At 40.8% G+C, this 23,526-nt stretch overlaps 8 protein-coding genes across 8 annotated transcripts; 6 read left to right on the top strand and 2 right to left on the bottom strand.

Moving 5' to 3' along the window:
* Positions 1 to 174: 174 nt before the first annotated feature.
* Positions 175 to 1,830, top strand: K444DRAFT_590274 (DNase I-like protein). The gene is made up of 2 exons (XM_024878145.1): positions 175 to 1,494; positions 1,588 to 1,830. The coding sequence occupies exon 1, from the start codon at positions 194 to 196 to the stop codon at positions 1,475 to 1,477; it is 1,284 nt and encodes a 427-aa protein (XP_024736322.1). The 5' UTR covers positions 175 to 193; the 3' UTR covers positions 1,478 to 1,494; positions 1,588 to 1,830.
* A 130-nt stretch (positions 1,831 to 1,960) lies between these two features.
* K444DRAFT_411500 (uncharacterized protein) lies at positions 1,961 to 2,680 on the top strand. Its single transcript, XM_024872614.1, has one exon. The coding sequence runs from the start codon at positions 2,042 to 2,044 to the stop codon at positions 2,579 to 2,581; it is 540 nt and encodes a 179-aa protein (XP_024736323.1). The 5' UTR covers positions 1,961 to 2,041; the 3' UTR covers positions 2,582 to 2,680.
* A 41-nt stretch (positions 2,681 to 2,721) lies between these two features.
* On the top strand, positions 2,722 to 3,769 carry K444DRAFT_613387 (uncharacterized protein). The gene has a single exon (XM_024880339.1). The coding sequence runs from the start codon at positions 2,845 to 2,847 to the stop codon at positions 3,652 to 3,654; it is 810 nt and encodes a 269-aa protein (XP_024736324.1). The 5' UTR covers positions 2,722 to 2,844; the 3' UTR covers positions 3,655 to 3,769.
* A 315-nt stretch (positions 3,770 to 4,084) lies between these two features.
* Positions 4,085 to 5,006, top strand: K444DRAFT_613390 (uncharacterized protein). Its single transcript, XM_024880340.1, has 2 exons — positions 4,085 to 4,326; positions 4,401 to 5,006. The coding sequence occupies exons 1-2, from the start codon at positions 4,315 to 4,317 to the stop codon at positions 4,800 to 4,802; spliced, it is 414 nt and encodes a 137-aa protein (XP_024736325.1). The 5' UTR covers positions 4,085 to 4,314; the 3' UTR covers positions 4,803 to 5,006.
* A 670-nt stretch (positions 5,007 to 5,676) lies between these two features.
* On the top strand, positions 5,677 to 6,823 carry K444DRAFT_613392 (alpha/beta-hydrolase). Its single transcript, XM_024880341.1, has 3 exons — positions 5,677 to 5,878; positions 5,961 to 6,207; positions 6,264 to 6,823. The coding sequence occupies exons 1-3, from the start codon at positions 5,735 to 5,737 to the stop codon at positions 6,794 to 6,796; spliced, it is 924 nt and encodes a 307-aa protein (XP_024736326.1). The 5' UTR covers positions 5,677 to 5,734; the 3' UTR covers positions 6,797 to 6,823.
* A 3,375-nt stretch (positions 6,824 to 10,198) lies between these two features.
* K444DRAFT_530289 (alkaline phosphatase-like protein) lies at positions 10,199 to 11,743 on the bottom strand (the record flags this gene model as incomplete). Its single annotated transcript, XM_024874889.1, has 1 exon — positions 10,199 to 11,743. The coding sequence occupies one exon, from the start codon at positions 11,741 to 11,743 to the stop codon at positions 10,199 to 10,201; it is 1,545 nt and encodes a 514-aa protein (XP_024736327.1).
* Positions 11,744 to 19,402: 7,659 nt separating this feature from the next.
* K444DRAFT_562300 (putative sugar transporter) lies at positions 19,403 to 21,792 on the top strand. Its single transcript, XM_024876978.1, has 5 exons — positions 19,403 to 19,823; positions 19,881 to 20,551; positions 20,619 to 20,965; positions 21,020 to 21,306; positions 21,359 to 21,792. Exons 1-5 carry the CDS (start codon positions 19,688 to 19,690, stop codon positions 21,496 to 21,498), a joined length of 1,581 nt encoding a protein of 526 aa, XP_024736328.1. The 5' UTR covers positions 19,403 to 19,687; the 3' UTR covers positions 21,499 to 21,792.
* Positions 21,623 to 23,472, bottom strand: K444DRAFT_613394 (uncharacterized protein). The gene is made up of 6 exons (XM_024880342.1): positions 23,059 to 23,472; positions 22,803 to 23,000; positions 22,546 to 22,740; positions 22,247 to 22,473; positions 21,955 to 22,176; positions 21,623 to 21,904 (listed from the first exon to the last, which is right to left on the bottom strand). Exons 1-6 carry the CDS (start codon positions 23,391 to 23,393, stop codon positions 21,633 to 21,635), a joined length of 1,449 nt encoding a protein of 482 aa, XP_024736329.1. The 5' UTR covers positions 23,394 to 23,472; the 3' UTR covers positions 21,623 to 21,632.
* Positions 23,473 to 23,526: the final 54 nt, after the last annotated feature.

Here is a 23,526-nt window from a genome sequence, read left to right on the forward strand (position 1 = left end):
ACACAACATCAAACAAGTTAACAGGACAAATCTCAAACTCGACAAACCCCTTTGTGATAAAATATAGGGGGTTCTCTTTGCCATCGCACCCCGCTAAATTTCCATGCACGTCCTACGTCATCCATCCCCCCCACCCCACCTCATCTTCCTCCAACCACCATCACATGCAACAACCACCACGCCCTTATCCGAAATGTCTTCCCAACCAAGAAAGCGCCTCGGTGCAGAAGAGAAAGAAATCAGCCCTCCTCTCTTGCGGCGGAAACTGAATCACGATTACGACACGAAGCCAGCATCGGAGCCTCCGCTCAGAAGCAGATCTGCGCCGAAGGAGGCCAGAGAGGGAAAGGAAGGAAGAGCGAGATTTGAGATCCTAAGCTGGAACATAAATGGAATCTCTCACCTTCTTCCTCAAACCCAACCGAGCATCAAATCTTTCTTCCGCAAATCATCAGGAAGTGGCACGAGGCAAACGCCCGAAACTGAGGATGAGGATGAAACTCGGCAGTACGCAACTGCGGAGGCACCGTTGAGGAAGTTTCTAAGGAGACATGGGTTTCCTCAGATAGTCTGTTTGCAAGAAGTCAAGATCTCACCGAAGGATAAAATGGCCAGGAAGGCTGTAGAGAGAGCCGCCAATGGGGGAGATGCGCCGGGGTATAAGGCGTCGTTCGAACTGCCGAGAGATAGATTCAATGCTACAGGGTGGGGAGGCAAGGTGTATGGTGTTTGTACGCTGGTGAGGGAGGATGTGGAGGAGCAGTGTGAGAGGCTGGGCACCAGGGGTGTGGAGTGGGACAGTGAGGGGAGGGTATTAATTACCGAGCTTGAATTCAGGAGCGAGAGGGAGAGCGCAGGAAGGAAGATGGAGAAATTGATAGTAATCAACGGATACTGGCCAAACGGAACTGCAAATACATGGCGGGACAGCAATACTGGTGTTGTCAAAGGAAGCCGCCACGATATGAAACGAACTTTCCATTCTCTCATGCTTACTGAGGCGTTGCGGCACCAAGAAGCAGGATGGCAGGTGGTCCTTATCGGGGATATCAACATTGCTCGCTTATCTCTTGACGGATATCCTGGGATCAGACTGGGAGCAGAACATGTCAGGAATCGGAAAGAGTGGAACGAGTTATTTATTGAGAGCGAAGAAGGGTTGAGGGGTGTTGATAGCTGGCGATGGATACACAGCGAGAGGAGGGGGTATAGTTATCATGGAGAGAAGGTAGAGGAGTGGGGACGAAGTTGTGATAGAGTTGATTTGGGGATTGTGAGTCGTGGTTTCATTGGGGAAGGAGAGGGAGAGAAAGGGACGGGGACTTCGATGAGGTTGGTGGGAGCAGAAATTTGGGAGACTATTGAGGAGAGGGGTGCGAGTGATCATGTGCCGATTTCTGTGGTGCTTGATTTGGGGGATATTAGGAAAGGAGACAACGGAGATGGGAGAAAGTGGAATAATTTGTCTGAAGATTAAATCAGAAGACCCAAAACGTGAGTAAATTGGAGATTCCAGAATCTCTCAACCTCTTCACCAGACCTTGGACATTGCGTATAAATCTTTGGACTGATTTATTCTACCGATAGTGTTAAATGGTCGTCGCTTGCATTACTTTAACTCGGCCTCCCCTCCACCTCTCCGTCCACCAAACTCTGAATCTCCTCTCCTCGTGCCATTCAGGCCTTTCAAAGAGATACTAGCAGTCGCTCATGGACTCTAAATCCATCTTCTCTCCGTAAGCCCCTCAAATTCCGCCTCTCCTTACCCACGGCCTTCACGTGGCAAGTGCTAAGTATAAATAATAATAAGCCCTAATTATAAAGGAGTACCTTTATATAATCAGAGGAAAGATTAGTTACCTTATAGTAGTAACCATAATAATATAAAGACCCGTTTTTATAATATTATACTAACTTAACTTTTTCACATGAGAGATTATATATAAAGTATAGCTAATCAGCGACTTATTAGCTTCTCAAGCTAAGCTAATTAGCTGGCAGGGACGTTATAAGCCAATAAGCTTATAAATATCCTTATCTGATGACTGACTGTCTTACTGTATTGCCCAGCCTGACACTGATTATTGGCCAAAAGGTCACGTATGCGGGAAAAACTTACTTACTCGGCTCGAATGGCGACTTTATCGTTGGGTCTCAGACCCTTAACCCAGGCGAACAAATTACGGACTCATGGACAACATACTCACGAGCGTCTGACGGGGCCACGTTGGTCCTTGGAGCGAGCGGTGTCACAAGTACCCAATTGCTCTACACGCCAAATCCTATATATTCGGCCTTTGTTATTGGTACCGAGACGCTCCGACCTGGCTCCCAAATCACAGTATCGAGAACAACTTACTCACTCGCAGCGGGAGGCGGGACTGTGATTATTGGTGGGACAAGGACGCAAGTAATTGGCACCATAACACCCTCAACTTCTCTTGGGGGTCCTTTCAGTGCGTTGAGCAAGGGGCCAGCTTCAACCGGCACTCGCGAGAAGTCTTCGTCAACAAGAGAGACAAGCGTCCGGCTGTCAGCCTCGAGTCTTCTAATCAGTCTATTGTTCGCTCTGGAATTTTAATAGAAGTAGACGGGAAGGGTTTGGGGGTGGTGTTTACTAGTGTTTTTCTGTCCAATCAGGACTCTTCGGTCTAGCGCGGAGTTTAGGGTCAGAAACGGGAACTAGAGTTTGACTATCTTCCGATGTTAACGACGTGCATCTAATTTTGTAAATTATTGTAAGCACGTCCAGCTGTGAAATCAACACTCCTATTTGAATCGTGTATAGTTTCCCAAGAACTGCTGTACCTACGGTGGTGAAGTGACGTCAAAGAGTCCAACCAGATGCTTCTCACCGCCGATTCACACACGGCCTCAGATATCAATCTGATTGCTCGATTTCTCGCCCACGAACAAATTCAAAATCTACCATCTCACCCTCCGGTTGATTGCATTATCATATGTGCCTCGGCAGTTCTTTATCAAGCAGAAATGCTCTTCCGAGCCCTAGAATCGCGACCTGATCTCGCCAAAACAGTCGTTCTCTGTGGAGGTATTGGTCATTCCACCCCACTTATCTACGAAGCCGTCGCCAAAAGCACGAAGTACCATGCTTTCGCTGTAGAAGTTGTTGGCTTACCTGAAGCTCGCGTCTTGGAGAAGATTTTGCAACGATACTTCGGCGTTTCTGCCATCACCAGAGCCGGGAGCGAAGTTCTGATCGAAGACAAGTCGACCAATTGCGGTGCCAACGCCTTACAATCGAGGAAAGTGCTCGAAGCAGCTGGTGTGCCTACGCCAAGAACGTGCATCATCATTCAAGATCCCACCATGGCGTTGAGAACTGTCACATCTTTCCAAAAGACATATAGTGACTTGGAAACTCCACCAAAGTTTCTCAGCTGTCCTGTTTTTGTCCCGCAGGTGCAAGTGATGGCTTCAGAATTCCAGTACTTGGTTGGGGGAGTATCAGGGTCTGAGCTGTGGCAGGCGGGCCGTTTCTTTGACCTGATCATGGGTGAAATTCCTAGGCTGAGGGACAATGAAGCGGGGTATGGACCCAAGGGCAAGGGTTTCATTACTCATGTCGATATCTCTGAAGAGGTTGAGAATGCATGGCAAAGACTGGAGAATGTTTTGGGCAATCGCCGATGAAGAATCGATCAGATGGTTGAACCTTTGCAACTTTGTAGTTGGTGTAACGTCGTTAGAAATCTGAACCGATGCCTTCTCTTCGTATCTCTTTTTCTCTCGGAGACAGCGTCTGCAGGATGAACAAGGGTCGTAAGCTTGTCTTGGAGCGTGGCGTGTCTTGCTTCGGCATGATCTGTCACGAAACGTGCGCGTTACCACGAGATGTAGGCTGCAACGATCTTACCGGCCAATGAAATGCCGTTCTCCTGACCGCTCCGGCGACTTCGGGGAACCAGATTCAGCGAGGTACATGAAATGTGGCGTTGCGATCCTCCTCAGATCGATATGACGTTTTTAATTCTGTGAAGTAAGTCGGCTAGTTGGTTATACCGATTGCTTGAAAGTCTGATTGCACCTCTTTCCTGAGGACACATATGCAACTTCGTCCCCTGCCACGGCACTAGAACTTGTGAGTTACTCCTGAGCCTTATTCAGGAATATCTTCTGACTTTCTTCCTTGGACGGGTCACTGCTCAAGTTGTCGATTAAAGCCGGTCCATACGAGCAGGGTCTCCATCTCATAACCAACCAGTATCCTATTCATCCCGCAGCTACTCAGCAACTTTATTCGAACACACTTTCTTCTATCCCTCTAGCTTCAGAGCTCCCTGATTTACAATCATGTCTGCCGAAGTAAGTCTTCATTTGGCCCCTTCCCTCAAATTATTGTACCAACACGCGTGTCTAACATGCTACATTTGCACTAGATTTCCAATGACCAATATACCAAAGTTGGCATTTGGATCCCCGTAACCGATCCAAGCCGTGCCCGCAAGTTCTACTCGTCTGTGTTCGATTGGAAATGCATGGAGACAGGCAGCCCTTCGCTACTCGAGGGTATCAAGGAGACTTACTTCTTCACAAAAGGAGGTGCTCTTTATGGATGCTTCTTCCTCACGGATGAACCCAAGACTACAGAAGCTTCAGTTAGCCATATCGGCGCCCATACCGTTTTCTCCGTGAAGGATATTGAGGAATCTCTGAATCTCATTGCGAAAAGTGGCGGCTCCACACATGCTGGAAAGACAAGCTTTGGTCCATTTGGGGGTTCTGTTGCCCGATTCGTTGACACCGAGGGGAATATAATGGGAATATATGCTATGAATTGAGAAGGAAACTGTCACTCTATTTCTAGAATCGTTGAGTCTGCAAAGTCGGAGAAAATTCGGATATATAGTGTGTTCGGAAGGCTAACTTTTCCGTGGCGATCAGCGAAATGGAGTTGATCCCCCTTCGTTGGACGAGTTTGGAACTTGGAAAACTTCATCGACAGAACCTTCAATATCACCATGATATTTCGAGCGAAAGCTGACGAAATTGGAAAAATCCATGTCACGTGACATGACTTTCTACTTCACTTTGTTGAAATTAGGGGCCTGAGGCCCCTAATAGGCTTAGTAAGCCCTGGGACGGAACGCCATGGGGCTTTATACCCTGTATAGCTGGAGTACCCTGTCCAGCTGGAGTACCCTGTCCAGCTGGAGTACCCTGTCCAGCTGGAATACCCTGTATAGCTAGAATACCTTGTAGTATGCCCTGTAAAGCTGAATTGGTTCAGCTGGCATAGGTAAAAGGCTCAGCAGGTTTAGGGGTTTAGTGCATGTGATTTAGGGGGGTTCAGGGCTATATATACGGGCTACTTACCACTGTAGAACAGCAGTCAATTCAGTATCGTTTACTTGGTTTACATCGCAAGCACGTGACCCTAGCTTTATTATTAAGCTAGTTCAACACACTTCTCAACCAATCAGCAGCAAAGACAGTATCAGATGACCTCTCAAGTTCATCTACTAGGTTTCTGTCATTCCGTTCAACTCTTTAACGTATCCATAGCATATTAGGATCAAATTCGGGGTTGTTTCCAAACGCAAACAAAAAGCAGGCTATTTCATCTGCAGAAAGGATGCTCCCTGCCCCGCCCTTGACGAACAGGCTAAATTCGTAAATATTAGTCATGCTGCAAATTAAACTTATTTTTGATATTTCCAAGCCAGTTTTTCTTTCCTATTTCATTGACCATCTTTTCAACACTCAAATCACGATGGGAAAATTCGACAAATTCACAATCATCAGCGCTGACTACAAAAAGGTTGCAGGCCAAGGCATTGTAGTGGACTTGTTGATACCATCAAAATTGACCGCTGGCTTACGTCCTGTTATTCTACGTTTCCATGGAGGCGGTTATGTAAGTGGAACCTATGTGCAAGTGCAAGCCAAAATGTCCATACCTTGTCGTTGTTGAACCAGAATACTGACCAAGTCCTCAGGTCAGTGGGTCAAGTCTCTTTGAACCGTGGTTCCCGCAATGGCTCCTTGAGTTAGCTATTGCGAAAAATGCAATCATCGTATCCCCAAACTATCGCCTCTTGCCAGAGTCCAGCGGGCTAGATATCCTGGAAGATTTAGACGACTTGTGGCGTTGGATGAAATTTGGGATTCAGCTGAAACTGAATGATTTCTCCGTTGGTCTAAGGGCGGACTTGGATCGAATAATCACAGAGGGAGATAGTGCAGGTATGTCCGAAATGCCTCGCCTCCTTTATGAACGGGATGGGCTGGAACCTTCTTAGGAGGCTACCTTAGCATTCAATTTGCAATGAGCCACCCGGACGAAATCAAAGCTTGTATAGCAGAATTTCCCTCCCTCGATCTAGAATCACCTCATTTTGCCGGTGTTGGCAATGATATCCCACTGGGATCACCAAGCTTAGTCGATCAACATCTCGCGTCGGTTGGAAATGTCAACAAAGCTAGTTCGGACATGACTCTTGCGCGGTCTCCTCTCATCAACGCGCTGATTCAAGAAGGAAGATTTCTGCATTTCTTTGGAAATGGGCCTCGCTTGTTTCCCCTCCGAAGACTAGAATCCGGGGCCAAACTCCCCCCGCTGTTTATTATCCACGGCGCTGGTGATACCATTGTGCCTGTGGAAGGTAGTCAGAAGTTTGCAAAGTTATTGCTTGAGAAGGACCCTGACGCGAAAGTTGTACTCACTGTTCAACCGGGAGAGCATGGTGTTAGTATTCCGTTTGGAATGAAACATCCGTGGTTGGCTGAGGGTCTCAAATTGGTCACAGATGCTTGGGAAACTCAGAAGGGGTAATGCAACTCTTATTCATGTCCTGTTCTGGTCTCAACACCCATTGACTTTTGTGTTCTGCCAGCCCCCACAAGTTGGCTGTGCCTAATAAAAGCACTTCACAACACCAGAATATGATGGTTCAGCAAAGAGTACATTGCTTGACTCCCACACAAGTAGATCCCTGGTAATGTAGATTATGGATACTATGCGACACAACTTCACCTAGAGGCGATGCGTTGAACCATTGTGCTCGCCCTCTCCTGCATCGTCTCCTTTACTTCCTTCCTGCTCAGAGTCCTCCATTGCCATCTGTCCAGCATCCTTCATACTGGAGTCTGGGAGGCGTATCTCCTCGGAGCTAACCTCTCAAATAGGAAAGCTAATGTAAACGGCTGGTGAAGAATTCAATAGAATCAAATCCTTTAGTGATATCTACTTCCGCAATAAATGCCCTAAATGGTTTTATATGGCCCATTGAGACCTTCTCGCTTCTGGAAATAAAACCGGTGGGTATTACGAACCATGAGTCTGAGTCCGTTCGCTGTAAAAAGTTGGTATAGGTTTTGAAGTGAGAAAAAACCCATCGCTGTAGCGCCACCACTGTCCATGAGATAGTTTCCATCGGCTTGCCAGTTGATGTAGACCGTCGGTGGCAATGCGAAGTGATATTCTGAGATTATGTCGATAGTCAATCCGAATTCAAATAATACCACATCATTCCTTCTGCTCGAGCTTCTCCGTTCGCATATAGGATGGCGGGAGGACGACATCTGGAATGATAAGTGAAGAACGGGTCCATAGCCATTACATCCAGCGAGATCTTAGTGCCAAGGGTTCGGGGTTAGGCTTGGCCCCAGATGGTGAGTGATATCGAGGTTGGGGGTAGCGAAGCAGGCTTCCCTCCAGAAAGCAGCCTAATTTCGGGAAGAAGCTTGTTGAATTTGGGAAATTCTTCGAGAGTGGCTTGATTAGTGCTTGGAAGCATCGCGATGACTCGATTTCGGGAAGTGTAGTTTTCGTGAAGAAACTCGATTGTGTTGATCGGTTCGTCGGGAAATGGTTACCAGATGTGAGGAATTGAGGAAGTGAGATAGAGTGTGACACAGTCACACAACTAACGAGATACCTCTTTGTGCTTCCATTGTTAGCTGAAATAACGGAGTGCCCACACGCAATCCAGTGACGCTGAGTCATGATGCTTCTGGAATTCTGGACCAGACAACTAGAATTGTCCTTCGACATCAAAAGACCTGGATAGAACTCGAAACTATGTATTCAGCCAGAACAAAGATGTCCCAAAAGCGAATTATTCCACGAACACTGAACACCCCACGGTTCTCTTCATTGTACAAGACGAACTAACTTCACAGCCAAAGGATCGACGCAACCGGTGCTTCATTGACCATCAACTTTCAAAACCAAAGCCATCTCCTCTTCAATTCTCTGCCTCTCCGCAACTACAACATTAACAATATCTTTATACGCGCCCTCATATGCATCATTATCCTCTCCTCTAGCCTCATACTCTTCTCCCCGATCTCCTCATAAAACACTGCCTTATAATAAAAACAACGCTCCCTCCTCGAAATCAACTCCATTAGGCCATATTCTCCTTACATGCCACTCCAGAGCCCCACTTTGCAGATTACGCGCCAGAAACCTCAACTTATCCTTCGCATACTTCTCCCGTAAATCATTCGAAGTAAGCTGGAGGTACCTCAAAGGACCCCGCTCCACCAAAACCGCTCTATACACCTCCCAATTAATCTAGACATTTGGCCTCACCGCCTTCTCTAGCAACGAAAAGGTCAGCGTACTTCCGAAATCCAGAGAGTAATATTTTAGGGCTTCGGAGCACGACTCGCGGTTTACAGATAATGAATAGTGCTCGGTGTTTCCACGACTTCAATAAGCGAGTTTTGGCGCGTCAACAAATCGTGTTTGGATTGGTTGTTGCTAGGATTTCCCTCAGCAGAAATATAAGTCGAAGAAAAAATGACGCCACTTCAGTCTACGAAATACTTAATGCGCTGTGCCACAGCGGTACAATGCAACAGGGCAGCAGGCCAGCGGCCTCTGCCCTCGCTCGCTTAGCAGCTCAGGGGTATTTTGGGGGTCGGGGGTCAATCTTAGCGCAACCTACCATTACCACTTTCTAGGAGATGGAATAAATTGATATTATTACATTATGGATTCAGCTTTGTTCGCAGCGTTGATAAGACTCTGGGCAAGCGGATTCTTCTATGTTTGCAAATATACGCAGTGTGCAGTCGTGTCGTTAATCGAGCTGCTGCACTCGGAACATAGTCCAGTGCCATTCTTGCCGTACAGCCCAATGCTATAATCGTTACCTAATCTGGCACATAATTTGCCATGCCGTGGGTCTGTAGCGCAAGTACACTTCTGCGCTCCTGGTTTGGTGGTAGTGAAGTAGGAGCAGCTATTGCCTCTGTCATCTTTGAAGTTGCCAATCCGAGTGGGAAACTGCCATTAACTTTCCCAAGTAGACTAGAGGACACACCGACGTTTAGATATTTTAGCAGTGGCGCAGGGACGGTAGTATGTGGAGGGGGTACCTTCGTTGGATACAGATGATATGAAGCACGCAATATTGAAATCGCTTTCCCATTCGGTCATGGTCTCAGTTACACTAGTTTCACTCTGAGTGATCTTACGGCCACTGACACAGCAGCTGCTTTTACGATCAACAATGCCGGCAAACACTCCGGCGCCGAGATTGTAATACTCTATATCTCGCGTTCCTCGTCCAGTAGCCTCAAGATTCAGCGTCTTCAAAGTCGGTTGAAGGGATTCGAGAAAATATACTTGGAGAAGAGAGAAGGAAAGCAATTGCAGATACCTATTGACAGATATACTACCGCACCGTGGGACAGGAGAGAAGAGGGTATATAGCACATAAGTCTAGTGGCTGGTGCTGAGAAATTGGGTGGTAAATTAGTTTTGACCGAGTCGACACGGTGAAATGGACTTTGATTTACAGCGCCTGTATGCTGGCGCTGGCATCACCTGGAGATGCTCAGTTCGCCAATAACTGCAGTACTTTTGGTGGAACTACCCCCCCGAACTACTAATTTGTGATGAAGTCCTGCATTATTCAACGTTTCCACGGTCGCCTAGCAGCTTTTGTCGAAGTCGACCAAAGTTCCGTATGTTGGGCATCGTGAGCAAGTGATGTTCTCTTGCAGTGTTGAAATTGCATTAAAATAATCATCCTTTTTTATTCTACGTAATCTTTGCCCTGTAAAGATATTAAAATCTAGCTTTTAACGGTGGGGAAATGCGTTGTGTCGCGTGGCCGTTCTGCAATGGAATAGTTGAGAAAATCATGAAAGCCCAGGCCGAGATTTGTACTTTAAGCTTGGAAGAGACTGGCGATATTTGGACATATTTATCGGAATCTATTCACATTCTTTCCGGGATCAAATAATGCTCCGGCTCATCACCAATTTCCACCATTTTGTGGTCGAGCTCCGCTTTCATCTGGCTGAGAATTTCCGCATATTGTCCATCATTGGCGATATTCACCAGTTCCAGTGAATCTTTGTCACAGTCAAACAGCTCCCATTCCGTCTCCTCTCCGCCATCTTGGCATCCAGGGAGTCCAAAACCCTTGTTGTACCAATATATCAGCTTGTATTGCTGATTCCGTACTCCATAATGTGCTCGTGCGTCATGAATCGTATCACGGTGCATCCAGTAGCGGTGATACGCAACTTGTGACCAGTCTTCTGGCGTCGTACCTTGCAACAAGCTCGCAAATGACCGTCCCTGCATGTAAGACGGAACCGGAAGTCCTGCGAGATCAAGAAAGGTGGCTGCAAAGTCGACATTGCACACAATATCTTTGCATACCGTGCCAGGCTTGATCATTCCCGGGTAGCGAATCATGAACGGCATTTGAAAAGACTCTTCGTACATGAAACGTTTGTCAAACCAACCATGATCACCAAGGAAGAATCCTTGATCGGATGTGTAAATTATCACAGTGTTTTCCGCAAGCCCTTCCGAATCGATGTAGTTGAGCATTCGTCCAACATTATCATCGATAGAGGCTATCGTCCTCAGATACCTTTTCATGTATCGCTGGTATTTAAAGTATTGCAGTTCATCCTGGGATTTGAAGGTGAACACCTCCCCACTATCCTTGTCGATGAGTCGTATCTGTGTGACGTTTTCTAGATAAGGGACCTTTCGTTGATTGAAGGCGGGGCGGTTTGGCACAAGCAATTCGCCAACCTCGGATCCTCCGTCCGGCTGAACCAATCCCAGGTCATGATAAGTGAGATCTGTAGAAACTTTCATCTTGGCCTGAGCCGCGGCCAGAGCTCGAGTTTTGTAGTCGTCGTCAAACGTTTCTGGGACTTTGACGTTTTCTTGGTAGAGGTGTCTGTGCTTTGGATCGCATTCCCATGATCGGTGAGGCGCCTTGTGGTGACACATAAGGAAAAACGGCTTGTCCTTTTGACGGTTGCTTATCCAGTCGATACTTTGGTCTGTTATAACATCCGTTGCATAACCGGGAAACACCTTCCTCTGTCCCATTTCAATCATGACTGGGTCAAAGTAGTCTCCCTGGCCAGGCACAACTGACCAAAAGTCAAAGCCTGATGGCTCATGATCCGTACCTTCTCCGAGATGCCACTTCCCAATCATAGCAGTCTGATACCCGCCAGTTCGAAGGTGCTTCGCAACGTTGGGGAGATGCTTGTTGATCTTGCTGTCCAATGTCACAACTCCGTTGACATGATTGTACGTCCCCGTCAGGATGCTGGCTCTGCTTGGCGTGCAAATAGAATTGGTGACATAGCAGTGATCAAAGCGCATTCCATCATTTGCAATTCGATCGAGATTTGGGGTTGAGTTTATGTTCGCACCGTAACAGCCGATGGCTTTGCTTGCGTGGTCATCCGCCATGATGAAAATGATATTGGGCTGCACTGGTGCCATTTTGCGGGAGAGGTGGAATATGTTCCGGAGCCAGAAAGTGTATATTAGACCGGTAAACAAAGGAAGGGTGAACGCGTTGGAGGAGGCGGCAATCTTCAGTGCACGAATTCTAATCAAGATTGGACTACGGTCATGGGCCGTGGGCCGTTTCAAAGATAAGGCAGAGATCGAGAGAGAGAATAAAAAAAAGGAGAAGGTGAGATTGCAAATCTGTTTACCTGGCGAGAAAAGACCCACACAAAGAATCGCTAACCGAAGTTGGGACTTGCAACTTTACGAATATGCGAGCTTCTTCGGATCTTGCCACTCCTGGTTCGGAGTGGGAATGGTAGTCGATCAAGTTCGGGAAAGAAATGAAGCTATTTTGGTCTAGCGGTGGTGCGAGAGCAGACCTTCTCGCGGGGAACCCATCTTCGGGGAGAATGTCGGGACAAGAATAGTGCCAGCATCTTCACGTGCAACACATCCGCTTAACCTCTTTTGGTGTATCGACCTCCGTAGCGCTTTATTACTAGAATTGCAGCGAATGTAGTAACCTCGTTGTGAATTGTTTCTTCCTGAACCTCGATCTCCTAAGTACGGAAAGCGATAAGGATCAGGAGACCAAGCGATTTTCGAATCTGGTTTTCGACTTTTGATGTCCGACTTGTGACACATGCTCACCCTATCAAAAATCGCCCACATATACTGAGGTACGGGCTCCTTTAAGGACGCTACTGCATCTATTATTTTTTTCGCAAATCGCGAAAATCAAAATTATGATATTTTTAAAAATGTACCATTATTAATAATCTAGCTGATTCATGTGGTAGAACATAATTAAAATAGTCGATCTATATGGTGATTTATCGCATTCCATGGTGGGAATGTAATAGGGTAGGAAATTCAATAAAATACACGTGACATGCCTCCTGGTAGCTACTGGCCCACTACTAGCATGCTTCTTTTATACTTCTGTTCCTTTATTATTATTAATTCCTTGATTTATTATTATTAACCTCTTTGTAATGGCTCGTTTAAAGCTTAATATTAATTGTTATCAAGCCTATATTCTTTGTTTAATTAAGTAATAGCTATTATATAAGGAGATTATTAAGAGGTTATAGCATGACTTTAACGTTAATATTTCCCTTAGAACTCTACATAATAGGCTTTCCGAATGGAAAGTACCTTCCCAATACTCGATATTCGAGCCTTCTCCTCAGGTAAAGGCTCTTATTATATAGTTCTTTTGTAATATCTATATAACTAATACTAATATACTTACTAACCTCTGGAGCTTAGGATATAATATTTCTAATCTATAATTATTATAGCAGGTTCGCCGAGCTATAGGGCTTTAATATTAAATACTTAAATTACAAGTTAAGCTAGAAAAGAAGTAATTTTGCTATATACTCAAGTAATATATAGTAGATAAAGGCCTATAAGGTAATACTAGAAGTTATAGATACCTGCTTCTATATACTTATCTTAATTCCCTAGATAATAGCAAGAAGTTTTCTAGGAATAGAATAGCTTCTATAATATAGGAATTTAATCCAGAAAGTATATAGTATTATTCGGAAGAAATAAAGGTAACTAGAGGGAAATATAATATTTATAGGCCGAACTTTATTTAGTTAATTAATAGCTATTATAAGATAAGTATAGTATATATTTAACTTTAAAAATTATTATCTTAATAACTACTAATTCGTTTATTTAGCTGCAATTTTATAGAATTAAGATATATACCGGTATTAATACCTATTTATAGTTTATATCTTGGATTTATATTAGAATCTCAAATAGTTATACTATAAGTAGTAGTATTTCCTAATTCGGTATAAATATATTTCCTTAAAAATACCAAAATTCACTTAGTTATAATTCCGGCTATATAATTCTATAGTATTATAGAGAACTAATTATGTGAATTATACTTAATTTAGCTAATAAAACCCTTGAATCTCTATACTATATTTTCCTTTAGGCTAATTTATATTATACTAATATATATTTACTTATACTACTTTCCAGGTTACTATTCTAGTTTAATATCTTGACTTAGTAAATAAAATAGAGATTATTTCACTTTATATTTAATTAAATAGAGAATGCGAAATACTTATAATTACTAATATTTATTATATCTTTTATAAAGTAATATATTAGATAAAGAATATTAATCTATATTAGTTCTCAGATCTCTATTAGTTCGGAACTAGTATAACTAATTAATATATTAAGATATAATAGAGGCAAGTTATAAAGGTAATTTATTTATACTAATTTTATAGAAACCTATTTAATTAACTAATATTTTATATAGAATATATTAAATAAATAGAAGATATTTTTCAAGAATTTATACTTTTAAAGGCTTTATTTTTATAAGCTTTTACTTAACTATATTACTATATTTTTCGTCTATTTACCTATTATATAAGAGTAAATTAAGGAGTTTATAAAGATATAAAATATATATTTAATTAGAAAATAATCTAATTAATTATATATTATTTCTAAATAACTTTTCTAGAACTATATATTTTTAGAATAAATAAGAGTTAGAAACTATAGTATTTCTATTAATATTAATAAACTAAATAAGCTATATAAAGAATATACTAGCTATAATAAAGATATATATTTACCGGAGATTATACTTAAATAATATAAGTAAGAGCTTAAGAATACCGGCTTTATTTTCCTAATTATAGAAACTATATATAACTCGAATAGAAATCTAAACTACTCGAGTATATATATATCTAAGAGAATTAATTAATAATTACCTAATTAATATAAAGAATACTCGTCTAAAGCTAGGGCTTTTATTAATACTTAAGAATATATATAATTAGAATTCATTACTAGAGGTAGCTATAGAACTAGAAGAATTAAGGCTAAAGAATTATAATAATTAAGATAGTATTTAGTTTATTAATAAAGAGAGAGATACTAGTTATAGAAATAAAGATCTTACTTATATTAGCTCTAATAATAAAGCGGAAATTAAAGATAATATAGAGAATACTAGATTTACTATAGATAGTATTACTTTTAATAAAGTAAATAGTAATTGGATTATAAATAGTTAAGAGTATAGATAGTTTATAGAAAATAGATATATATTTGAGTCTAAAATAAAGGAAAAAAATAATCTAGAAATACCTCCTATAAATATTAGTTAATTTATTCGGCCTTAAAGAGGCTAAATAAGGATATATTAATATATATCCTAAAGAAAGAATTATCTAAAAATATTAATATTTACTAAAGTAATTAATTATAGAAATTAATAATAGTCTGCTTAATTAGTTAAATTTATATAGCTATAGGTAATTTAATATTAAAAGTTATATAATTTATCTTATTAGAAAATCAGTTCTTATTCTTTTAATTTCTATATCTTCTATAATTATTCTATTAACTTATTATTTTAGTAATAAGAACTTTATAATATAGATTAAGTTCTTTCTTATTACTAGCTCTATTAAATTAATAGTTTTTAAGAACTTTTAAAGTAATTATAAGATATATTTAGTAAAAATATTTCTTTTTATATAGAATTTAGTTTCCCTCTCTTAATTTCTATAGCTCTTTACTTAATTATTTATAGCCCCTAATATAAGAAACTATAGTTTATATAGAAATAATACTAGAAATAAATAAAATATATCCGAATTTAACTTATATTAAGAGATATTTTTTATAGTTTTTTTATTTATTTCTTTTTATATATTAGTAATATACTACTATTAATAACCTCTAAAATAAGTCTCTAATATATAAATTCTTTAGGGAAAAAGTTATAGAAGTATAGGCTAAGAAATTAAAATATTATTAATATATTATAGTTTTATTTTACTAGTTAACTTTATATTACTATTTACTAAATTACTAGATTTATTAGCTATATTTTTCTTTTAATATTCGATTATAAATTAGATTCTTATTATTTTACTTCTATATATTTCTAATAAGTAATTTCAATCTATAAAACTCTTGTTTTATACGGGAGGTACTATATTTCCTTTCTATAGTAAAGTATTTACTATATAGTATAATTAATTCTATTACTCTTTTTCCGGCTCCTATTACTCTTATACTAATTATTATATTAGATAATATACTATTTTCTAGTTAAATCTAACTTTAAAATATTATTATCTAATTATTAAGAGATTAAGGAATTAATATCTTAGCTAATTCCTATTCTTTTTACTATTTTCCGAATATAGATCTCTTAGAAAAGGTCCTTAAGGCAGAAGTATATAAGAGGAAGTAGTAGGCTAAGCTTAAATATTTAGAGTAATTATATAGTAATTTTTATTAGAAAGCTTAAGGCAAAAGTATATATCTATTTATTTAATTTCTAAACTTCTAATATTAATATATTATTTATTAATTTTATTAGATTTGGTCCAGAAAAGAAGTAAAGCCTTTAGATCTCTTACTTTTAGCTAGAAGGCATATATAAAAGCCTTTAGTAAAAGTAAATTAATAATTTCTTCTATTTCTATTATTAAAAAACAATATAAGGTTCTTATTTCTATTATACTATATATATATAAAACAAAAGAAATTAAGAGTAGCTTTACTAGAAGAAATATATCTACTTTAACTATAAAGAAGTTCCTTAGCTTAAAAGAATACCGGAAGGCTCAAATTATTTAAATTAAGCTATAAATAATAAAATAGTTTAATATATATATATATAAAGCTTACTTATAGAAATACTACTTTACTAATATAGTTTTTTATTATAGTTAAAAACTAATATATAAGAAATTTACTATATATTTAGCTAAGGCTTTTTTATTATTAATTCCGTTACTTAAAGGCTAGAAGCTTAATTAATAAATTATAATCTTAGAATATATAAATAAAGTATCTTTTATAAGTAAAATAAGCTAGTATTTATTAGTATTCTTATAATAGCGGAATCGAGGCAATAATATAAAGGCTTAAAGATCCAGGAAAATCCTATATATTAAGAATACTAAGCTAAAAAGAAGAAGGAGAAAGAGAAGAAAAGAAGATAAAAGAAGGGAAATACTAGCTAAAACCACTAAAATACCGGCTAGCTAGATAAAACCAGTTATATAATAGCTACTTCCCTTTAGTTCCTAGCTAGCGCTATTATATTACTTCCCCGGAAACCAAATCTAAATGCCCTTATTTAGATATATAAAGGAAATAGGGTTTTAATAAAACCCCTAAAATGGCCAGCTTTTAATAGTTATTATCTGACTAATAGCTACCTCTACCTTTACCTAAAGCTCTAGAACTAGCCTCAGACCCAAAATCGTTTATAGAACCCAAATTATTCCCAGAATTATCTGCAAAATCATCTATAGAATTATCTAAAAAACTAAGCTTATCTAGAGAATCATCTATAGAATCGTCTATAGAGCCCGAATTATCTGCAGAGTTTAAATTATCTTTAGAACTATCTATAGAACCGTCCAAATTATTTATAGAACCGGAACTAGCCTCTATATCTGATTTAAACTTGGCTCCAGAGCTAGCTTTACTAGGATCTTATTGGCTCTCGGTTTCCTCAGATAATAAATTATTAGTAAGAGGATATTATATATAAGCCTTTAAGGCAGAATTATCCGAATTATCCGAATCGGAAAAGTAGTATTATATAAGGGGCGGCTATATAAGAGGCAAATAAGGGAGAGGTAAATAAGGAAGAAGCAAATAAGGAAGAGGCAAATATAAGATAATTACTTCTATTTTAAATCGGTAAACTGGAACTAATTACCGGGTTTCTTCCGTTTTAAATTAGGAATCCAAAACTAATTAGTATATCTCTTATTTTAAATTAGAGAATCGCCGATTCTTGGAGGAAAGTACTAGTTTTTTTACTCTCATTAATATTAAGAAAGCATTATCTGCTCTAGTTAAGGGCCGGACTCCGAGATTAACTAGGTTATAAAGGACAGAAATCTTTCTTCTTTTAAGTTAGTAAAGAACCGACTATTGGGTTATTATCTATTCTAGTTAAGGGCTAGACTCCGAGATTAACTAGGTTATAGAGAATAAGGAATATTATCTGCTCTAGTTAAGGGCCAGGCTCCGAGATTAACTAGATCTTAGAGGATATATCTTTCTTTTTTGAGTTTAGGAAAATTACCTATTAAATATTAGAAGCGGAATTCTATCTTTACTTCCTAAGAATAAGTACGGATCCTTTACTAGTAATATTATATTGCTTCTATAGGCCAAGTTAAATAAGCTTAGTATTATATAATAGCGGAATTAAGGCAATAATATAAAGGCTTAAAGATTTAGGAAAATCCTATATATTAAGAATACTAAGCTAAGAAAAAGAAAGAAAGAAAGAAGGAAAAGGGATAAAAGAAGGAAAATACTAGCTAAAACTACTAAAATGCCGGCTAGCTAGATAAAACTAGTTATATAATAGCTACCCCTTTTTAGCCCCTAGCTAGCGCTATTATAATTCTAATAAAATTAGTACTAATATAAATAGATTTAGCTAAAAAATAAAAATAAGAGAATTAATTATATAACTAATTTTATATATAAAGCTAAAAAAGATATTAATAGCTTATTATCTTATTTTAGCTAATTAAATAGAAATATACTAAAGTATATTTATCTTATATTTAATTAAGATATTAATATAATTTAAGAAAGAGATAACGAGATTTAGGATAAGTATAAAAAAAGAAATAGGGAAATGCCTTTACTAAATTTTACTTCTTTATTAGGGAGATCTCCTAATACTACCCCTAATATAATATCTATATCTATAGCTATATCTATAGTATCTTCTTTACCTGCTTTGACTTCTAATTAATAAATCAAAGCCCTATAAGAGAAGGTTACTTCTTTAAAGAACTAGTCAGGTAATAACCCGAATTCGGACATTTATTCGGATAACCTTAATTCGGATAATATACCTATTCTAGAACCCGGAATTATAGTTTCTCCTGCTCCTGCTCCTGCTTCTATATCTAGTAAGTTAATAGATTTAAATATACTAGTAGATCTAATGTTTTTACTAGCCTTTACTTCTGCTCTACCCACTAAACCCCCTCAACCTCCTCTGAAGTCTATATTAAAGAGGAAGCGGGAAGTAGTTATATCAAGTAATAATAATAATAAATCAGATCTTAATAATAGAGAGAAGGAGGATCTATTAGGAGATAGTAATTATAGGCCGGGGAGGCTATTAAAACATAAGGGTAATCAGGGGTAGTTTAAAAAAGCGAGAACAGAGTAATAGTACTAGGTACATATAACTATAATACATGGGAATTGCGTATTTGGCCATTATTAGGTATGTTTTCCATATAAAATATGGCCATTAAATAAATCGCGATTCATTATTTTGCGATTTTGCGGAAAAAAAATAATAGATGCAGTAGCGTCGCTAAATCAGCCCGTATGAGGCCATTAGCTGGCTAGTCGACAAAACCGAGAAGCGAAAAGTGATTTTCTGATTTTTTGATTTTCGCGCCCACACCTAAGCTACATTGGGTTTGGTCTAGTTGACAGCACGGGTGGGGCCTTTGGCCTTCGGGTTCAGGCACCTGTTCCACTCCACACCATCCTGGTCTCCCCCGACGTTAGTCTGCCCGGACTTAGTGTCCCCGAATAGTGAGGAAGGCATGACATGAGTACAACAATTTACCCCAGTGGTGAACGTCCCGACAATAGAAAGCCATTCAGCTGCTATGCGCCCCGCGCCCCATACCCCGCACAATGGCCGTTCCTAGGACCCCCAGGGATTCAGGCGTGTGGCACTCCTAAATCAAAGCAATTCTGAGGTCCAAGGTATACCCAGCAAGATGGCTTGTAGTGGGCCAGAGACAGCGGAAAGCTTGATTGCATATATAATGCTTCCCGGCACAAGCCTATATTGGACGACAACCCTCGTTCTTTGCACGTTCCAAAATATCTCCGCAACCGTCTTCCACGATGAAGTCCTTCAGAGAGCTTCCGTTTATCAAGTACTTTACTCGAAATTTAGCAATTGCCACCCTTCTTATCGGCATGAGCGTCTTCAATTATGGCTTTGACATGGCAGGCTACAACACCATCCAGGCTATGGATCGTATGTCTAAACCCTTGTGCCTCCTGTTCCTAGACTTATCTAAAATACACAACATAGCCTTCATCGAGCGTTTTGGAACCTACAACCCGACGACCAAGAAGTTCGCGATCAGCCCCAAGAATCTAAGCCTTTTGAATTCTCTTCCACGCATCACCTTCGGCTTGGGGATCGTCATGGGTGGTCTTCTAGGAGAGCGCTTTGGACGACGTCCCGTCTATATCTTGATGCTCCTGATTTGTGAGATTGGCACGATCATCTCCTATTTTGCCAAGAACTTTACACAAATCCTCGCGGGGCGAATGCTGAATCAAATGTACATTGGAATGGAAGGCTGGCTGGTTCCCATGTTCCACGCAGAGATTATTCCAGCTCCAATCCGTGGTGCCGTTGTTGTTGGCTACGTATTCAACCATATCTTCGGCAGCTTTATCATGTCTTGTATCACTTTCAAGACTTCACAATGGGATACCGACCATTGTTGGCAAATCCCCGTGGCGGTTATGTTCATCCTTCCTACCATTGCTCTGGCGCTGTGCTGGTTTGTTCCCGAGTCGCCTCGGTGGCTTCTGCGTAGAGGCAAGGATGAGAAAGCCTTGAAGATGATGCGGTACATATACGGATCGAATCCAGAATATGCTCCAGAACAGGAGATGGCCTTGCTAAAAGCGTCACTGGAAATAGAAGAGGAGAAAGGGACCTGGAAAGAACTTTTCGTTGGCACCAATCTTGTCAGTATTAACACTTCATCAAAAGTTCTCAAATTTGTTCCCCAGTACTGACCATGCAAATCTCTAGCGCCGAACCTCTATTATCTTCTTCATTCAATCCTTCAACCAACTTACGGGCCAGGCGTTTGCAAGTGTATACGGAACCATCTTCATCAAGAGTCTTGGGACCATTAATCCTTTCGCATTTACCCTCATCTCCAATGGACTGGGCTGTATCGCTCCATTCGCTAATTTCTTCCTCATCGAGCCGATGGGGAGACGCAATATGTATCTTTGCTTTGGAACCCTCTCCGCTGCATCTCTCATTGCCTTGGGAGCACTCGGCCTTCGTTCCCCTACTTTTGGAGTTAAAGCTGGTATTGTGTCCATGAGTATCATATATCCATTCTTCTACATCATGTCATTTGGTGGCATGTAAGTGTTACAAACCGCGCTTATTTATTCAATGTTACCTAATAACTTTTACAGGGCGCCTGTTACAGGTGCAGAGGTACCCGCGCTCAGGCTGAGAGATAAAGCAGCAATCGTCGGATGGAGCACACAAAACGTGATGGCGTTTCTTGTCACATTTACGGTCCCATACCTTCTCCAAGCGCCATATGCAGCCCTGGGCTCAAAGGTTGGCTTTATCTATGGCGGTTTCTGCGTCATGGCACTCCTGTGGGCGTGGTTCTGCTTCCCCGAGCTACGCGGTCGCTCGCTGGAGGAGATCGATGAAATGTTTCAACTGAAATTGCCAACACGACAATTCAAGGGTAAGCCACTTTGGCTCATCTGGGGCTTGGCTCTCACTAACCTCGTTCCTAGCTTGGAAGTCATCCGATCCAGACAGCGTTGGTGCCAGGATCACTAATATGGAAGGCCACACAGGTCACGCTGGACATGCTTCTCAAGAGCCGAACGAAAAGAGGATTGATGTCGATCATGAAGAGGAGATCGGTGCCTGAGAAATTAGCAGAAAGTTGCGATGTCGAATAATTTTTACGACAAAAGAAATCAGAAGCGACGGGGCGATTCTAGATTGCATCACAATGCAACTTTCACCTCATTTTGAAAGGTTTGGATTTGATTTATATGTACGCTACTGAAACCCAACAAATTCGTTGTAATCGTTTGTGGGATCTATGGGGCCACCAGGGCCAAGCTCAGCAAGTCCATTGAGCCAATCAATGTTTATACTATTCCACCAAGTCTCAGGTATTCCAGAGTTTGCTTGTATGTTGGAAGCCGAAATACTAGACTCGCTACCAACATTTTGGTGCAGCTGGTAAACTGCACGGGAACTTTCGGAGTGCGATTGATTTGTGTTGTTGATGTTGGCACCGAAGCCTCCGGCATCTGGAGATCCACGGCCAGGGCATAGGTAAGCTTTGGATATTTTCTAGAACAAATTGCAGGCTTACCAGACCGCGTCTGCCTATCTACTTCTCCGTCCTCGTGCACCTTTCTCAGTGTCTCGATGCACTTCTGAGCCGCGGGAACACCGAGGCGCTGGAATTCCTCTAGTACCAATATACATTGGGTCCAGGACCGTTCCATAGAATCCAGTTGATCTGCGGGTAAGATATTTCGAAGTGGAGGAGCTCTTAGAATGACCACGAGCACCGTACCAGCGGTGTAGATTACTACATGCCAGGGAAATTAGCTTCATCCTCCGATGATCCCTCGGATTACGATGAAGACGGAGAGGCTTACAGAAGGTAGTATACCACGCCGGAGGTAAAAATCCCCGAGCAGCGTTGGGGCCAAGATTAGAATGGACTAGATCAATCAGGTCTTTGGCAGCGGACGAACAGCCATCCAAACATCCCTTCATTAAATGCCACTGCAGGGTTGTTGTGGCGGAACGAGTCTGCGAAAGGGGCTGCGTGGCAAAACGTACCAGCGCAATACGAAATACCATGATCCGAGTATTCAAAAGTCTATGTTAACCATTTTAGCATTTCCGCAATGGGCAAACCACCTGGGCACGCCTGGAGAAAGGGTTGGATTACCGAATATACAGCAAACAAGATTGTCGAGGGAACAATTCATCACCGTCTGGTGGTCTATATGGCCTGTGATACCGAAGGTAGCTTGGTATTTCTTCCCAATACTGCTTGACTCTCCTATCATAGTCGAGAATTGTAGCATACAGCTTGGATGTATCTCCCACTGTGTTCTGCTCAGAGGAGTCACTGTAAAAGGATCTTGTTGTGGTTTGATTAGTACAACACTAGGGGTTTAAGAGCTCCTACTAGAAAACACTTACTTCAAAATATCCATATTTATCTCGGAGAATTTGAGCGCATAGACAAAGAAGCTTATTATCGGTGGCATATCAGCCGGTTGATGTCCATCTTCTCCTAATGGATCTGTTTCTAAATACTCATCGTCGATGAGCTGAGGCAGAGATACCTGGGGATAGTTGGACAGCATCAACGGCCGCCCGAACGTCATACTCTGGACTCTGAATGATTGTAAGCAATTGCATTTACGCAACTGCGGATATTAGTTAGGAGCATCACCGATCTAGTGAGACACAGGCAGACCATGTCCTTCTTCTCTCCTCTCTCTGGACCTGGCTTTCCTCATCTACATCCAAATGGAGACCGAGACCTTGTGCTGCGCGAATTGCAATCCCCACAATTACCCAACATCGGTTGGGTAGTCCTTTGTGCTGAAGGAACCGGGCCATAAGAACCAAGGTCTGTACTAGGCTCAACGATGGTCTGGTAATTATATCAAGGTTCAACAGACTTGTCGCTCGCTTGATGAAGTTCTCTTGTAGATTACTTGAAGAATTGTGCCCGGAATAGGGCGGTCTGAACTCGCAACCTAGTGCAAAGATGATGGCTAGCATACAGTGAAACAACTGATCAGAGAGAGTTGGCCTTTGGTGGAAAGACGTTGGTCGTGAACCAGTTGTAGGAGGACTGGCCGTCCACAGACGCTCATAGCTAACTCTCATCAGCAATGTATCTTACTAGCAAGGG

This window comes from Hyaloscypha bicolor (genome assembly GCF_002865645.1).
Source record: "Hyaloscypha bicolor E unplaced genomic scaffold K444scaffold_86, whole genome shotgun sequence".
NCBI classification, from domain to species: domain Eukaryota; kingdom Fungi; phylum Ascomycota; class Leotiomycetes; order Helotiales; family Hyaloscyphaceae; genus Hyaloscypha; species Hyaloscypha bicolor.

Coding starts and splice junctions, on each gene's coding strand:
- K444DRAFT_590274 (XM_024878145.1), top strand. CDS start 194: ATGTCTTCCCAACCAAGAAAGCGCCTCGGTGCAGAAGAGAAAGAAATC.
- K444DRAFT_411500 (XM_024872614.1), top strand. CDS start 2,042: ATGACTGACTGTCTTACTGTATTGCCCAGCCTGACACTGATTATTGGC.
- K444DRAFT_613387 (XM_024880339.1), top strand. CDS start 2,845: ATGCTTCTCACCGCCGATTCACACACGGCCTCAGATATCAATCTGATT.
- K444DRAFT_613392 (XM_024880341.1), top strand. CDS start 5,735: ATGGGAAAATTCGACAAATTCACAATCATCAGCGCTGACTACAAAAAG. Junction 5,879..5,960: donor GTTTCCATGGAGGCGGTTAT/GTAAGTGGAACC, acceptor CCAAGTCCTCAG/GTCAGTGGGTCAAGTCTCTT. Junction 6,208..6,263: donor CACAGAGGGAGATAGTGCAG/GTATGTCCGAAA, acceptor GAACCTTCTTAG/GAGGCTACCTTAGCATTCAA.
- K444DRAFT_562300 (XM_024876978.1), top strand. CDS start 19,688: ATGAAGTCCTTCAGAGAGCTTCCGTTTATCAAGTACTTTACTCGAAAT. Junction 19,824..19,880: donor CACCATCCAGGCTATGGATC/GTATGTCTAAAC, acceptor TACACAACATAG/CCTTCATCGAGCGTTTTGGA. Junction 20,966..21,019: donor ATCATGTCATTTGGTGGCAT/GTAAGTGTTACA, acceptor TAACTTTTACAG/GGCGCCTGTTACAGGTGCAG.
- K444DRAFT_613394 (XM_024880342.1), bottom strand. CDS start 23,393: ATGCTAGCCATCATCTTTGCACTAGGTTGCGAGTTCAGACCGCCCTAT. Junction 23,001..23,058: donor GCCTGTGTCTCACTAGATCG/GTGATGCTCCTA, acceptor ACAATCATTCAG/AGTCCAGAGTATGACGTTCG. Junction 22,741..22,802: donor ATAAATATGGATATTTTGAA/GTAAGTGTTTTC, acceptor AACCACAACAAG/ATCCTTTTACAGTGACTCCT.